Raw genomic sequence first — 17,306 nt, 5'->3', positions numbered from 1 at the left:
CATTGGCCAAACTGTGGTGCTCTTCAATTTGGGGTCTCACTCCCCCGATTCATCTCCCGGTGCCCTCGCACAATTTCTGGGCTGCGGCGTGTACCTCTCCCAGTGGGTCTACCCACCTGCACACCTCCACCACTGCAGTTGCCTCCGAGCTTACCTGCTCCTCACCCTAACCTAACTACCTGGGGAAGGCCCTCTGGCTCTCTCCCCACTCCGTGCCCTCTCTGGCACTGGGCTGCCCGATCCACACCCGGGATCCTCAGGCACCCACTCACAACTACCGGCTCCCAGAGCCCACCTGCGGCCTCACCTGGCCGACATCCTCACAGTGGTGGAGTGCCCAACCAACTACACACACTAACAGGCTACACGCCCAGCCATTTCCACAACACTAATGCACCCATTCACAACACCATTCTGCAACCGCACCACAAATGCCAATATCCAACCACAATTTACCTGCACCCTCTACCTAACACTTACACTACCCGCCCCGGGTGCTCGTGAAAGGGGTCCACTCTTCCCCCATCCACACCTTCGCACCATGCACACCACTCCGTACCACTCACTCCAACTCTCTCCACACACCTGTACCTGCACACCTGTGCTCTCACACCTGGTGCCACCTGCACCCTTCTCTCCCCAAGCGCATTCGCGCTGATCCACACACTCACTACTCATACACTGCTCCACACACCTGTCCAGTTGCACCCCTGTGCAATCACACCTGTTCAATTCTCACAAACACGGCATCATCTCAGCTAACTACTCCCTTCTGAAACTTGCGCTTCCCAGTCGTCCCTTTAAACTATTGCGCTCCCTCGTCATTATAATCCACACTAATCTACCTGCGTCCCCACTACAGGTATCAGTCACTAACTAATCTTAACGTTACCTAATGTCAATCTTCGCTAGATCCCTACACACCATATCCTAACCCACCCGGGCTAGTTTTCACTGCCATACACCCCATAAGCTATTGCGCATTTGCCCCACCATGGGAAGGATGGTGGATTTGCCATCCCACCACATCGGGGGTCTCTCACTACCAATTTTGCACATCAAATTTCAATAAATCAAAAATTTGCCAATCACTGCCCATCATCTGCCAATCACTACTGCCAATCCCTTGCCAATCATCAAATTTTGTTTTTCTCCAATTTTGGGTCCAAAACACTAACCTCATCACCCAGTCTACTCACTAATACCTCTCGGTGCGCCAATCCCTGTCCAAAGCCCGGCTTCGTAAAGCCAAGCAATGGATGCTGGTTGTTTTGTGCCAGCGGCTGGGTGCGTCCCGCATTCGGTGCAGGGAAGGAGGTTTACCCGGGCCGAGATCCCACGCACCATCTCGGCACGGAGCCATCCAATGCCCCGATCTCGACCTGCCGGCACGTCTCACCAAAAAGTGGTCGCCATGACGACTCTTTCTCTCGGGCCGCCCGCTCCGCCTAGTGGAGCACAGACGCGGCCGTTCAAAGCGAGGCCCAGCACGCACCGAGGGCCCGATTCGGCTATAAGTCGTTCTAAACTCTATCCCGTCTAACGTCGATGCTTCACCTGCATGCTTACACCCCGCAGCCCGTTCCTTGCTCACACATCCAGCCGTTTCCATGCCCCTCGTACCGTTCCTTACACACCCAGGTACACCCATTCCACTCACCGCCTTGGTCACACACCTGACCACCGAACACTTTGGCACACACTCGTTGGTAGCACACCTCACCAATACACCTCTTCGCGCCCCCTCCTCGGTCACCTCCTCTGTGACAATCACAGGTGTGCCCTCATTCGCACACCCAACCACGTGCCTCACCACCAACTCCAGCGTGCATTCCCACTCACGCTCTACCATTCCAGGTGCGCATCCTTCCATCCCAGGTGTACATCCTCGCTCACCTGTCACAACTAACTCACGCTCCATGTCACTCTCACTACTTTCACCTCCATTCCTGACAGCGCACTCACCCTTACTCTTGACAGCGCACTCTTTCCTCATGCACCTGTCCGTCACACACCTTTCTCGCGCACACTCTCCCGTTACACCCTCTGTAACACTCACCACAGGTGGACACTCTTCCTTACTTCTGACAGCGCACTCTTTCCTCATGCACCTGTCGGTCACACACCTTTCTCGCGCACACTCTCCCGTTACACCCTCTGTAACACTCACCACAGGTGGACACTCTTCCTTACTTCTGACAGCGCACTCTTTCCTCATGCACCTGTCCGTCACACACCTTTCTCGCGCACACTCCTGCGCACACTCTCCCGTCACACCCTCTGTAACACTCACCACACCGCGCTCCCATGTGCTCCCTCGCACACACGCTACGACCGACTCACTCTCGCCAGCACCCTCACTACTCCTTGGCACGCACTTTTTTCTCACACACCCCAGAGTCGGACTTTCTCGCACACCTCCTCTTTCGCACACCAGACCTGTCGCACACTTCACCAATGGCCTCTCACGAACACCCGGGTCTATCTCGACCCCCAAGCTTCTTAAATCCCCTGGCGCATCATACGCACGACCATATTGGTCACCACTTACACCGGGTCCTCTTCCTCTTCGCTTCTCCTCCATCACCTGCGAATCCCTCATCCGGTTAATGAGCACATCATCACGATCCAAACACAGACTTTGGACCAATTCTTTTATCTCCTCTTTTATCTCTTTCTTATCCCCTCTCCGTCGCTTCTTAATTTCGCTCATCCCTTCTTCCACTTCTTCTAATTTGTGCTTCACCTCTTTTATTCCCCGGTACGTCTCCTCAAGCTCATCCTCTAAGGCTACCTTGACCGTTTCCAGGTGCGTCCTCACCTGCCGGTCCTTCGTCTCCATTACCTCTATCACCTCGTCCAACCTCGTTGTCAGTCCCTCACGTACCATCTGACATTCCCTCTTTGTCGCTATCAAGTCGTTTTTTATGTCGTTTTGTGTCGCTTTTAAACCTCCTAATACCGCAGTGTTCCTTTGAACCTGCTCCACTAACTCCGTCTGTCCCACCGTCAGCTGCTCCACCTCCTGCGTCAGGTCCTCTATGCCCCCTTGTAACTTTACAGTCCCCTTTCTCACCTCCTTCTCCATGTGCTCCTTACAGTGCCTCACCTCCTCGCGCACTCCTCCGACCTCCTCACTCACTCCTCTTCTGATCTCCTCTCCCATCACTTGCATCTCCTGCCCAGATGCCACCCTCATCTGCTCCATTTCCTCCCTGTGAGCATCCAGTTTGGTTTCTACCCCCATTCTGACCCCCTCTATCTGCTGCTCCATTTGTTTAACTTCCCTTTCCGCTTGGTCCCTCATGTCCCTCAATTTGCCTTCCATACTGTTTTCTAACCCCTCTAACCCATTTTTCACTCCCTCTATCTGATTCTCCTGGGCAGCCATTCTATTTTCTACCCCCATTAACCCATTTTTCACTTCTTTTATCCCGTTGTCTAACCCCTCAAAATTATTGTCTAACTTCCCAATTTTCTTGTCTAACTCCTCAAAATTATTGTCTAACTTCTCACCGGTACCCCTCGCTTCGTCCCTCATTACCCCCATTTGGTTTCCCATTACCCCCATTTGGCCCTCCAATCGCTCACCCTGAGCATCCATCCGGTTCCCCAATTGGTTACTCTGCAGTTTGAGGGACGCCTGCATTTGCGCCATAAATTGCTCCATGAGGACCTGCATCTGGGCCATCCCTCCCACTTGTGCAGCGGGTGCGGCCGCCGTAGCTATGTGCGAGGCGCCATTTCGCGCGTCTGCTACCCCCGCTGTTTCGCTCTCCTCACGTGTCTCAATTTGGTCCTGGACCGACCCTGCTTCACTCTCCCCTACCGGACCCCAGCCGTCTTGATCCGCCATAGCGCGACTTGCAAAATTCGAGTTTCGTAAAACAAAACAAATTTCGGCCGCTCCAAATTTTGACCAAATTTTTTTTTTCCTCTATTCGTTTTTTTTTTTCAAAATTTGGTCGGGCCTCGAATCCCACTCCTGACACCAATTGTTACAGATACGACTTTGATGGTATGGTGGGCCGAGCGGGATGGCCGCCGTATCCGTACAAGTTACCCCGATTGCACCCGGGGTTGACTAATCGCGCTATGCTGGCTCAATAAGAAAAAGAAGACACCCGGCTGGATTATAATGACACAATACGACACCAGGGGTTCAGTTCTCAAGTATATTCGTACGGAAAAAGGTTAGATTACAACTACAAGAGGGACAGCATAGGAAGACAGGCACTTAGACACACTCTTATATTAACCCTAGACAGACCACAGATAAACGGGACAACGCTGACTCACACGGGATTTGATGGCAAGGAAAGCGGCAGTCGATGGCTCAGGTGCACCTGGCTCAGGGACAGAATCACGTACGGTGGTGTCCAGCAGATGCGGGGAGGTCGCTCAGCGCTCGTGGGTCGCGACTTTGGTGGAGATGCCGGGGAGGTCGCTCAGCGCTCGGGAGGGTGGCGTCTTGTCCTTCCAAGCTCGGGGCGCATCTGACGTCACGTCCGGCGCGGGGCCGCGTATATCCGGCGGGGAGTGACACGCCCTCGGCTCGTTAGCGCCGCCCCAGATGGCATCGGCCCATGGCTTCTCATTGGGTGCGGGGGTTACCGGCTCCGCCCTTGACGAGGGGCCGACAGGGAGCCCCTTCGTGGTAACCCCGTGGAGCGCGTGGTCAATGGCGGCTAACCGAGCCGGAAGGAGGACGCCCACTCCCCATGCCGTCACCGCGCCGCCCCCCTCTTTTGTTGTTGTTGTTGTAGTTGGCGCTTCTTCATGGGGAAGAGATGCGGAGAGGTATGGGGAGGTCCTAAACTTCCTAACAGGTGCCATATAATCACATTCTGGTGCAACGAAGAGTCATAATTAATGGAGACGAGGCCTTAACTGACATAGATTAAGAATAACTAGGAAGATGTCCGAAAGTTGTCTACGTGTGGTGCGGGGGACCTGGGCACGACATTTAATGGGGGGATGAAGGGGAAGATCGGCTCTAATGGGTGTTGTTTACAGACAATGGGACTAGGGAATGGGGTAAGGGAGAGTTGGGGAGTATCGGAGAAAATAGGGGAATATTTACAAGCGGATATGGAGGCCAAATTCCATATTCGCAACAATATATATATATGTATATATATATATATATATATATATATATACTAGCTGAGGTACCCGGCTTCGCCCGGGTTGAATAAGAATAATACAAACATATGATGAAAAGAACATCTCATATTTTAGAGCAATATCACAGTACATTTCCTACATGAGGTTTTTTCAATTTTCAATTTCTCAAAACCTCTGGGTATACATTTCTGGTTTTCTTACGTGGTGCCAAGACATAAAGATTGCTTGGTTTTCCAACCCTCGAGCAGCCCACGTACAGCTGGCCATGGGCAAACACTTGTTCTGTGAAGTTCAGGCCTACAACCTTCATTGATTGCCCATGCGCCCTGTTGATGGACATAGCAAAACATAGCCTGATGGGGAACTGAATCCTCTTGAAGGAGAATGGAAGGTCAGGTGGAATAAGTGGTATCCTTGGAATGAATACTTTCTCTCCTCTGTATTGTCCTGAGAGGATGGTTGCCTCTAGGACATGCGGCATCATTTGCTGGATTGTCAATCGTGTTCCATTACACAGCTTTGGTGGATCAAGATTCCTTAGAAGCATGATTGGTGCTCCCACCTTGAGAATCAACCTGTGTGTTGGGAGTCCTTGAGGCTGACGACTGTTGAGAAACTCAGTTGGGAGGTTTACTGCCTGATCTTCATGTCACTTTGGCAAGAGAATCATAATTTCTTTCATGACCGGGCAGCGAACGTCATTATGTGCGACATTACGTCACTCCTACGGACGTGAAAACATTTGTTTTCCTGAAAAATATATTTAAAATAAATAAAATAGTACATAAATTAACAATAAAAGAAGCTAAAAAACAATTTAAAATACAATTAAAAGCACATTAAAAATATATAAATATGTACGTACAGTATACTGTACGTACGCGCACCCGCTGATTCTCATTCAAAACAGAGGCGACGTACAGTATTCCTTTACTGTGTCTGTGTTAGCCATGGGTCCAAAGAAGGATAATGCTAGTGTTTCCAAGCGTAATGTGGTTACGATGGATGATAAGGTAAATCTGATTAAAAGGTATGGAAAAGGTGGAAAAGTGTCAGTGATAGCGCATAGACCTTATCGCGAATCGGAACCGCAATGCGTCATGGGATCGGAAAGGGGCAATAGCGCCGCCACAAACTACACCATGGAATTGCAGCTGGCCCGGTTTATTAAACCATTGATATTAAAATAAAAAGTAGCCTATAACCACCGGAATTTTATGCTGATTCCGAATCTGTGTCTAAAACTTTTCTCCGACGTGTAGTTCTTGAGTTATAAGCGGACATCCAGACAGACACACACACACACAGACACTCCTCCTTTATTTATATAAGATATATATATATATATATATATATATATACTAGCTGAGGTACCCGGCTTCGCCCAGGTTGAATAAGAATAATACAAATATATGATGAAAAGAACATGTATATTTTAGAGCAATATCACAGTACATTTCATACATGAGGTTTTTTCAATTTTCAATTTCTCAAAACCTCTGGGTATACAACATTTCTGGTTTTCCTACTTGGTACCAAGACATAAAGATTGCTTGGTTTTCCAACCCTCGAGCAGACCACGTACAGCTGGCCATGTGCAAACACTTGTTCTGTGAAGTTCAGGCCGACAACCTTCATTGATTGCTTATGCATTCTGTTGATGGACATAGCAAAACATAGCCTGATGGGGAACTGAATCCTCTTGAAGGAGAATGGAAGGTCAGGTGGAATAAGTGGTATCCTTGGAATGAATACTTTCTCTCCTCTGTATTGTCCTGAGAGGATGGTTGCCTCTAGGACATGCGGCATCATTTGCTGGATTGTCAATCGTGTTCCATTACACAGCTTTGGTGGATCAAGATTCCTCAGAAGCATGATTGGTGCTCCCACCTTGAGAATCAACCTTTGTGTTGGGAGTCCTTGAGGCTGACGACTGTTGAGAAACTCAGTTGGGAAGTTTACTGCCTGATCTTCATGTCACTTTGTCAAGAGAATCATAATTTCTTTCATGACCGGGCAGCGAACGTCATTATGTGCGACATTACATCACTCCTACGGACGTGAAAACATTTGTTTTCCTTAAAAATATATTTAAAATAAATAAAATAGTACATAAATTAACAATAAAAGAAGCTAAAAAACAATTTAAAATACAATAAAAAGCACATTAAAAATATATATATATATGTACATACAGTATACTGTACGTACGCGCAACTGCTGATTCTCATTCAAAACAGAGGCGACGTACAGTATTCCTTTACTGTGTCTGTGTTAGCCATGGGTCCGAAGAAGGATAATGCTAGTGTTTCCAAGCGTAATGTGGTTACGATGGACGATAAGTTAAATCTGATTAAAAGGTATGGAAAAGGTGGAAAAGTGTCGGTGATAGTGCATAGACCTTATCGCGAATCGGAACCGCAATGCGTCATGGGATCGGAAAGGGGCAATAGCGCCGCCACAAACTACACCATGGAATTGCAGCTGGCGCAGTTTTTTAAACCATTGATATTAAAATAAAAAGTAGTCTATAACCACCGGAATTTTATGCTGATTCCGAATCTGTGTCTAAAACTTTTCTCCGATGTGTAGTTCTTGAGTTATAAGTGGACATCCAGACAGACACACATACACTCCTCCTTTATATATAGATATATATATATATATATATATATATATATATATATATATATATATATATATATGTGTGTGTATACAGTCGTGGCCAGTCCCAGTGTATACCCTGGATAAGAATAGGTACGCCGTATCCCTGCGTGTCGTAAGAGGCGACTAAGAGGGTTGGCGTCAGGAAGGGCATCCGGCCATAAAAACATTGCCTCAAAAAGAGAACCATGACAATTACAACTACATGTGGGCAGGGTACAGCCCGAAGTGGAGATCGGTTTCTGAGGTTTGGGACATGGAATGTAGGGACAATGACAGGGAGATCAGGAGAAGTGGTGGAAGTATTGGTCAGAAGAAGAGTGGACATATGTTGTGTGCAAGAGACGAGATGGAAGGGAAGTGGTGTGAGAATGGTGAAGGGTAGGCAGGGATAGAAATACAAGTTTGTGTGGCAAGGGTGCCTGGAGGGCGTGAATGGTGTTGGTGTCCTGTTTTCTGAGGAGTTTGTAGACAGTGTGGTGAGTGTGACTAGAGTGAGTGATAGGTTGATGATGGTGAAAATGATGATTGGAAAGCTCTTGGTGAACGTCATCTCGGGATATGCTCCGCAGGTTGGTCGAAGCGATGAAGAGAAGGACAAGTTCTGGTGTGCGATAGAGAAGCTGATGGAAAACGTGAAAGATGAGGAAGTTGTTGTGGTAGGAGGAGACCTAAATGGACATGTGGGAAGGAGTATGGATGGTTTTGACAGAGTTCATGGGGGTTATGGATATGGTGTGAGAATTGGAGAAGGTGAAAGGATTTTCGAGTTTGCTGATGGAGCTGATTTGTTGATTTGTAATACTCAGTTCCAGAAAGAGGATAATAAGCTTGTTACATACACGTCAGGTGGGTCGACGACAACCGTTGACTACCTGATGGTGCGTAGGCGAGATAGGGGGCACCTCCGGGACACAAAGGTGATCCCGGGGGAGGAGGCTGTTTCACAGCACCACTTGGTTGTCTGCGACGTAAGGGTGAAAGGTGCGAGGAGAGCTCGGCGGGTGAAGTACCAACCGAGAATGAAGGTGTGGAGGTTGAAAGAGGTGACAGTAAGGGAGGCATTAAAAGAGAGGCTGAGTAGGGTCGAGGATGATGTGGTTGAGCTTGAAAGTGGTTGGATGTCAATGAAAGCTAGTCTGTTGGGAGCCGTTGGTGAGGTATGTAGATGGACAAAAGGACCACCGAGGCACTCGGAAACATGGTGGTGGGATGATGAAGTTGGAAAGAGGATTGACGAGAAGAGGAAGAAGTTCAAGGAGTGGCAGAAGGCGAAGGGTACGGGTGCAGAAACAGCAGAGCATGAAAGTTATAAGGCAGCCAGGAAGGCTGCAAAGAAAGAGGTAGCAAAGGCGCAGGAGGCATGTAGGAAAATGTTCGGAGAACGCTTGGATTCGGAAGAGGGTCAGAAAGCAGTATTCAGGATTGCAAAGCAGATAGCGAAAGAGAGGTGTGATGTGATGGGGGTGAGTTGCTTGAAGGATGAAGTGGGACAAATCGTTGTCGACCCAGATGGAATTAAAGGAAGATGGAAAAGATATATGGAAATGCTGTTGAATACAGAGAATGAATGGGATGGCAACATAGAGAGTAACCCCGTTTTAGGACCGGCAGAGAAGATAACTGAGAAGGAAGTTGAGGAAGCGATAAAAGCAATGAAGGGTAGAAAGGCGGGAGGGCCGACGGGAGTTGTGGGAGATATGTTGAAGGCAGCAGGAAGTTGGGGTGTGAAGAGAATGACAGAGATCTGTTATCTGGTGGTGAAAGAAGGCCGCATTCCAGTGGATTGGGAACTGAGTACCCTCATCCCTCTATACAAGGGGAAAGGTGACCCTCTGGAGTGTGGCTCATACCGAGCGATAAAGTTATTGGAGCATGGAATGAAGGTACTGGAAAGGGTGTTGGAGAGGAGGATAAGGAAGAAAGTGAAGATCGACGAAATGCAGTTTGGATTCATGCCAGGAAGAGGAACGACAGACGCGCTTTTCATTGTGAGGCAGTTGCAGGAGAAGTACATGGAGAAGAGGAAGAAGTTGTTTCTTGGGTTTGTTGATCTGGAGAAAGCATTCTATCGGGTTCCACGCAAAGTATTGACATGGGCATTGAGGAAGTTAGGAGTGGAGGAATGGTTGATCAGAGTAGTGATGGCAATGTACAAAAGAGCGCGCACAGCTGTAAGGACAAAGGACGGGAACAGTGGTGAGTTTGAGGTGAAGGTGGGAGTGCATCAGGGGTCGGTACTCAGTCCACTACTATTTGTAGCTGTGATGGAGGTGCTGGCTCAGAACGTAAAGGAGGGTTTACCGTGGGAGTTGTTGTATGCAGATGATCTGGTGTTGATTGCGGAAAGTATGGATGGACCGAAGGAAAAGATGAACACGTGGAAGGAATGTATGGAGACAAAAGGTCTGAAGGTGAATATCGGAAAGACGAAGGTGATGGCAAGTGGTAAAGCATGTGGTGAGGTGGAAAGAACTGGGAAGTGGCCCTGTGTAGGAAGGGTGTCGGAGTGAACTCCATTCAGTGTACAATGTGCGCTTAGTGGGTTCATCAAAAATGTAGTGGTCTGAGAGGGTCATTAACCAGTGTGGCAGCTACATTCAAATGTAAGGTGTGCACAGAGGGAGCTGCAGATGGAGGAAATGTTGAGTTGGATCTTGGAGACGGCGTGAAGCTGGAAGGTGTGAAAACATTTTGCTACCTCGGAGACATGCTGAATGGAGAAGGTGGATCAGACTCGGCAACGGTTGCTCGAGTGAGATGTGCATGGAAGAAGTTTCGGGAATTGAGTGGCGTGCTGATGATGAGGGGAGTGTCGTTGAAGCTGAAGGGAAAGGTGTATGCTGCATGTGTGAGAAGTGTTATGATTTATGTGAGCGAGACATGGGTAATGAACGTAGAGCAGCAACGAAGGTTGGAAAGGGTGGAAATGCGAATGGTTCGACGGATGTGCGGAGTATCGTTGAGAGAGAGGAAGACAAATGATGAATTGCGAAAGATGATGGGAATAGAGCCTGTGATTGATGCTGTGAAGAGGAACAGGTTGAGATGGTTTGGTCATGTGTTGAGGAAGGATGAAAGTGACTGGTTGATAAGAGTGATGGAAATGAATGTAGAAGGAAGTAGAAGACGGGGAAGACCGAGAAAGACTTGGCTAAAGATGGTGGAAGAAGAAATGCGGGCAAGGGGGTTAACAAGGAGAGATGCAGAAAATAGGGCAAAATGGAGAAGATTGTCATGGGGACCGCAAGGCTAACCCCCGCTCTAGCAGGGAAAATGGCCTTTTAAAATGCATGTTGTGTTGTTGTTGTATACAGTCGTGGCCAAAAATTTGGCACCCTTGCACTTTTTTCAAATAATGCACCATTTATTCCAGAAAATTGTTGAAATTAAAGAATCTTTTGGTATGCACAGATGTATTTCTGTGGTTTGCAGTGGAACAAAACCAAAAAAGCTGAAACAAATACTAAATCTTAGCTTATTCCACACAGAAATCCTAAAAGGGTTCGGACAATATTATTGGCACCTTTCAGAATTTGTTAGAAATAATTCGATTTCAAGCAGATGATTCTCCTTTACTTTGGCATTCATCTCACCTGTGGTGAGTTGCAGGTGCCTGCAATATAAAAATCACTCATTCAACCAGTTTGAATAGAGAAAAGGAGTCATTCTGCTGTTTTGTGTCACTGTGTATGCTGGTATATGCTGCATGGAAAGGTGTATGCTGCATGTGTGAGAAGTGTTATGATTTATGGGAGCGAGACATGGGTAATGAACGTAGAGCAGCAACGAAGGCTGGAAAGGGTGGAAATGCGAATGGTTCGGTGGATGTGTGGAGTATCGTTGATTGAGAGGAATACAAATGATGAATTGCGAAAGATGATGGGAATGGAGCCTGTGATGGATGCTGTGAAGAGAAACAGTTTGAGATGGTTTGGTCATGTGTTGAGGAAGGATGAAAGTGACTGGTTGAGAAGAGTGATGGAAATGAATGTGGAAGGAAGTAGAGGACGGGGAAGACCGAGAAAGACTTGGCTAAAGATGGTCGAAGAAGAAATGCGGGCAAGGGGGTTAACAAGGGGAGATGCAGAAAATAGGGAAAAATGGAGAAGATTGTCATGGGGACCGCAGGGCTAACCCCTGCTCTTGCAGGGAAAATGGCCTTTAAAATGCCTGTTGTTGTGTACCGCAATGAGCATGGAGAAAAGAAGGAAAACCAGAGAATTGTCTGAGGAGGGCAGACACACAATTGTATTCAAGCATGGACAATCTCAAGGCTACAAGTGCATCTTCAGAGACCTTGATGTTCCTGTGTCCACCGAATGCAATGTTATCAGGAAGTTTAAGGCCCATGGCACTGCAGCTAACCTCCCTGCATGTGGCCGCAAGAGAAAACTTGATCGAAGATAGCAGCGATGGATTGTTCGAATGGTGGAGAAAGCACCTCGATCACCTGCCAAACAGATTCAAGCTGACGTTCGACACAAGGTACGACAGTTTAAACTCACACCATCCGTCGACAGCTCAATGAAAGGGGTTTCTGTGGTAGGAGCCACAGGAGGACCCCACTGCTGAAAGAGACAGAAGAAAGCCCGACTGGAGTCTTCCAAAACACACCTGAACAAGCCAAAATCCTTCTGGGAGAATGTCCTGTGGACAGATGAGACCAAATTAGAGCTTTTTGGTAAAGCACATCATCTCTATGTTTACAGAAAACAAAATGAAGCCTTCAAAGAAAAGAACACCTTCCCTACAATCAAACATGGAGGAGGTTCAGTGATGTTTTGGGGTTGCTGTGCTGCCTCTCGCACTAGGTACATTGAATGTGTCCATGGCATCATGAAATCAGGAGATTACCAAGGCATTTTGGAGCACAATGTTCAACCCAGTGCCAGAAAGCTGGGTCTCCATCGAAGGTCATGGGTCTTGCAGCAGGACAATGAACCCAAACACACTTCAGGAAGCACCCAGGAATGGTTCAAGCAAAACGCTGGGTGTTCTGAAGTGGCCAGCAATGAGTCCAGATCTAAATCCCATTGTACACCTGTGGGGAGATCTGAAAACAGCAGTTGGGAGAAGGCACCCTTCAAATCTGGAAGAACTGGAGCAGTTTGCACAAGAAGAGTGGGCCAAACTGCTAGTAGAGAGGTGCAGGAAGCTTATTCATGGCTATAGGAAGTGCTTGATTGCAGTTATTTTGTCCAAAGACTGTGCTACCAAATATTAAGTCGATGGTGTCAATAATTTTGTCAATGCCATTTCTTTTTATTTTCTGATTTAAAGGGATATATTAAGTTCTGAATCAAAAACAAAGGTTCTGTAATATTAACAGTGAAATGAAGAATATTGTGGAGACCAAATACTTTTGTCAATTTCCTATTCTTTTTAGAGAAAATTGTGAGTTATTTGAAAAAAAAGTGCAATGGTGCCAATATTTTTGGCCACGACTGTACGTATACATATACATTTAATAATAATAAATGTCACCGTGTGTGTGTCTCCACAACTCCAAAACCATGAATCTTAGCGGCCCAAAACTTTGCAGGCATACTAAGAGAACTCCAAGGAAGTGCATGAATGAAAACTGTGTTTGGGTAAATTTAAACATCCATTTGGAAGATAATTAATGGAATTAAATAATTAATTTATTGAATTAAATGGCTGGTGTTGGTTTAGCGGTTATAGTGGCATCCAAGCAAGATGTTCTAGTTTTGTATTTTAATTAATTTTCTGATATTTGTATAATTTGTTTTCCACTTGGAAGTTGTTGGTTACAATGTGTAAATAAAGGTAGAAAAAGTCTGATTTAATGCATTTTAATTGCAGGCTATAAGGCAACAAAAGGTGAAAATTTTGAGAGGGGGTATAGACTTTCTATAATCACTGTATATATAGTTTTGTTTTTTGTTTTTTTGTGCCGTGTCTAATGTTTGGTGGTGTCCATAACCTAAGTTTCCAAACCCACATGGTTATATACATTGACATTGATTATGGGGTTGGTTTAGATGTGTGACATCATGCAGAATGTATGGGTTGCAGAGACTCAAGGATGAAGTGAACAAACTCACAAGAGTGAATGATGAAAGCAAGCACAAAATCGAGGCTTACAAAGCAAGAGTAGGCCTTCTCTCTACTCAGGTGAAGACTCTGAAGGGGCAGATGGCCACCTTCCTCACCAAAAGCCATCATGACGATGAACTTGTGACTGCCCTGATGGTAAGACTCATTTTTAAGTATGACAAAACACCTTGGGGCCCATATAGTAGGTTTATTTCATTCCTGTTTACTATTACTGTGTAAGTGTCTAAAACAACTTTGTGATAGCAGTATTATATCATGAACTTGAATTATATACATATACGATATTACTAAAAGTGAAGAGACTCACGATTTTAACGACTGCATAGCATGGATCGATATGGAACGATAGCATGGATCCATATACCAATATTGGCTTACCATATTTTAATAGGTTGGAGGTGAGATTATCTTACCATCCTTCACTTGATAACAATCTGCAGATCCTATCATCAAATGCGATCACTATTGATACTGATAATAATAGATTGACGATGAGTCCTCTTGTTAACTGTTTTATAAAGCTACTTTGCTTCGGCTCAAGATGCATTCCTGGAAAACAGCTTATCGAAAATGTGCTACAATGGGTCATTATAGCATTGTATCTAAAATGTATTATCGTACTAAAATACGCCATTTGGTCTCTGTCTGTCTGATTAATTTTTGACCGCGATACATTCCGTTGTTACTTATCCAATCTCAACCAAACTTGACAGGATAACTAAGGGTTACACAATGAAGGTTGTGCGTATTCATTTGCCCCCCTCCCCATGGGGGTTTTCTCCCCCGAGCGGGTTTTCCCTGCCATTGCCGTCAATGGGGTTGCATGTTGAGGTGTATATCCATGTTAAGTTAGCTTTATCGTGGCATTTTTCCAAGGGCGCTTCGAATAACAAACTAACGATAATAGCGTAATATTAATGTTATTACAAAACAATATTAATACCAATAATATCCCACCTCCCCAAGGTGTTTTTCCTCCTTGAACAAACATCGAGTCAACGTTTATAAATAGCTTATCATGGCATTTCCGTGGGAGCAATGGCCCAACGGCCTCTTCCAAAGGTAAAAATATTATTATAAAAAAATAAAAGTAAAATATTGTTGCGGATATGAGATTGGCCTCCATCCATATCCGCTTGTAAATATTCCCCTATTTCCCCAATACTTCCCAACTATCCCCAATCCCCCATTCCCTAGTCCCATTTTCTGTAAACAACACTCTGTAGACCCGACCTCCCCCTTTTTCCCCCATTAAATGTCGCATCCAGGTCCACCGCATCTCACGTAGACAACTATAGGACATCTTGCTAGTTATTCTTAGTCTATGTCAGTTAAGGACTCGTTTCCATTAATTCTGACTCTTCGTTGCACCAGAATGTGATTGTATGGCACCGTTAGAAAGTTTAGGACCTCCCAATACCTCCCCGCAGCTCTTCCTCATGGTACAACAACAACAACAACAACAGCGGCGGCGGCGCGGGGAGTGTGCGTCCTCACTCCGGCTTGGTTAGCCGCCATTGAACATGTGCTCCGACGGGGTTACCATGCAGGGGCTCGCTGTCAGCTCCTCGTCAAGGGCGGAGCCCGGTAACCCCCCGCACCCAATAGAAGCGGCGGACCGATTCCATCTGGGGCGGAGCTAATGAGCCGAGGGCGTGTCACTCCCCGCTGAGCATGCGCAGGAAGAGGGAGGTGACGTCAGATGCGCGCTGGACTTGAAGGAAGAGAGACGCCACCAACCGAGCGCTGTGACACCTCCCTGCATCTACTGGACCGTGCTGTATCCTGTCCCTGAGCCAAGGTGCACGTTGTGCTATCGACTGCCTGTCCTTCCCTGCCATCAATCCCCGTGTAAGTCAGTCTTGTCCCGTTTGTCTGTGGTCTGTCGGGGATAGATAAGACTGTGTCTAAGTGCCCATCTTTTCTGTGCTTTACCTCTTACCGTGTAATCTACCCGTTTCTGCATCACCAATTATATCCTCCTCCGGAGGTCTTGAGAACTGTACCCCTTGTGTCGTTGCATTTATCCCAGCCGTTGTGTCCTTTCCTTCATTGATTTAGCGTAGCGCGATTCGGCCAACGTTCGAGTGGAATCGGGTGAGTTGGGGGTAATCGGGTAAACTGTGCGAACACGGCGGCCATTCCGCTCGGTCAAGCAACATCTTAAGTCGTGTCCGTAACAATTGGTGTTGAGGAGTGAGATCGGACCCGAAGCGCGCTTCACGCGCTCGAAATTATTAACGGCGAAATTTGATTTTGTTTTACAAAAATAAAAACCCGAATTTTGAAAGTCGCGCTATGGCAGATCAAGACGGCTGGGTTCCGGTAGAGGAGAGTGAGGCAGGGTCGATCCAGGACCAAATTGAGGGACATGAGGAGAGCGAAGCAGTGAGGGTGGCAGGGTCGCAAAATGGCGCCTCGCACATGGCCACGGCGACCGCGCCCGCGACCGTAGTAGCGCCGCTGGTAGATTTGAACCTTTTTTCAATACAAATGAAGGCCCTTATGGCCCAGAATAGCGAGAAATTGAGGGAGGACATGGGGTCCAATAGCGAGAAAATGAGGGAGGACATGGGGGCCAATAGCCAATGGTTAGAACAAAGGATGGGGTCCAATAGCGAGAAATTGAGGGAGGACATGGGGTCCAATAGCGAGAAATTGAGGGAGGACATGGGGGCCCAGATCGGAGGGTTAGGGAGTAGAATAGAGGGATTAGACAATAGATTAGGGGAAATACAGGAGGGGTTAATGGGGGTAGAAAACAGAATGGCCGCTCAAGAGAATCAAATGGAAGGGATGCAAAAGGGGTTAGAGGGGTTAGAAAACAGTATGGAAGGCAAATTGAGGGACATGAGGGACCAAGCGGAAAGGGAAGTTAAACAAATGGGGCAGCAGATAGAGGGGGTCAGAATGGGGGTAGAAACTAAATTGGATGCTCACAGGGAGGAAATGGAGCAGATGAGGGTGGCATCTGGGCAGGAGATGCAAGTGATGGGAGAAGAGATCAGAAGAGGTGTGAGTGAGGAGGTCGGAGGAGTGCGCGAGGAGGTGAGGCACTGTAAGGAGCGCATGGAGAAGGAGGTGAGAAAGGGGACTGTAAAGTTACAAGGGGGTATAGAGGAGTTGACGCTGGGAGTAGAACAACTGACAGAGGGACAAAAAGAACTAACGGACTAGGTAAAGAAGAACACAGCGGTAATAGGAGGGTTAAAAGCGACACAAAATGACCTAAAAAAATGACTTGGTAGCGACACAGAGGCAATGTCAGATGGTACGTGAGGGACTGACAACGAGGTTGGACGAGGTGACAGAGGTAATGGAGACGAAGGACCGGCAGGTGAGGACGCACATGGAAACGGTCAAGGTAGCCTTAGAGGACGAACTTGAGGAGACGTACCGGGAAATAAAAGAGGTGAAGCAGAAATTAGAAGAAG

General features: G+C 47.0%; 1 protein-coding gene across 1 annotated transcript in view; it reads left to right on the top strand.

Annotated features, from left to right (window-relative positions):
* The window catches only part of CCDC13 (coiled-coil domain containing 13), a 113,859-nt gene that overhangs the window by 49,084 nt on the left and 47,469 nt on the right, over positions 1 to 17,306 (top strand). Inside the window, exon 5 of the mRNA XM_068118130.2 lies at positions 13,831 to 14,007. Coding sequence (XP_067974231.2) covers positions 13,831 to 14,007 — 177 coding nt within the window. The remainder of the gene's footprint in view (positions 1 to 13,830; positions 14,008 to 17,306) is intronic.

The sequence above is a fragment of the Myxine glutinosa genome, chromosome 1, assembly GCF_964187855.1.
Source record: "Myxine glutinosa chromosome 1, kmMyxGlut1.1, whole genome shotgun sequence".
NCBI lineage: Eukaryota > Metazoa > Chordata > Myxini > Myxiniformes > Myxinidae > Myxine > Myxine glutinosa.
Note: the sequence above shows the minus strand (reverse complement) of the source record. Positions and strands in the feature narration are given on the sequence as shown.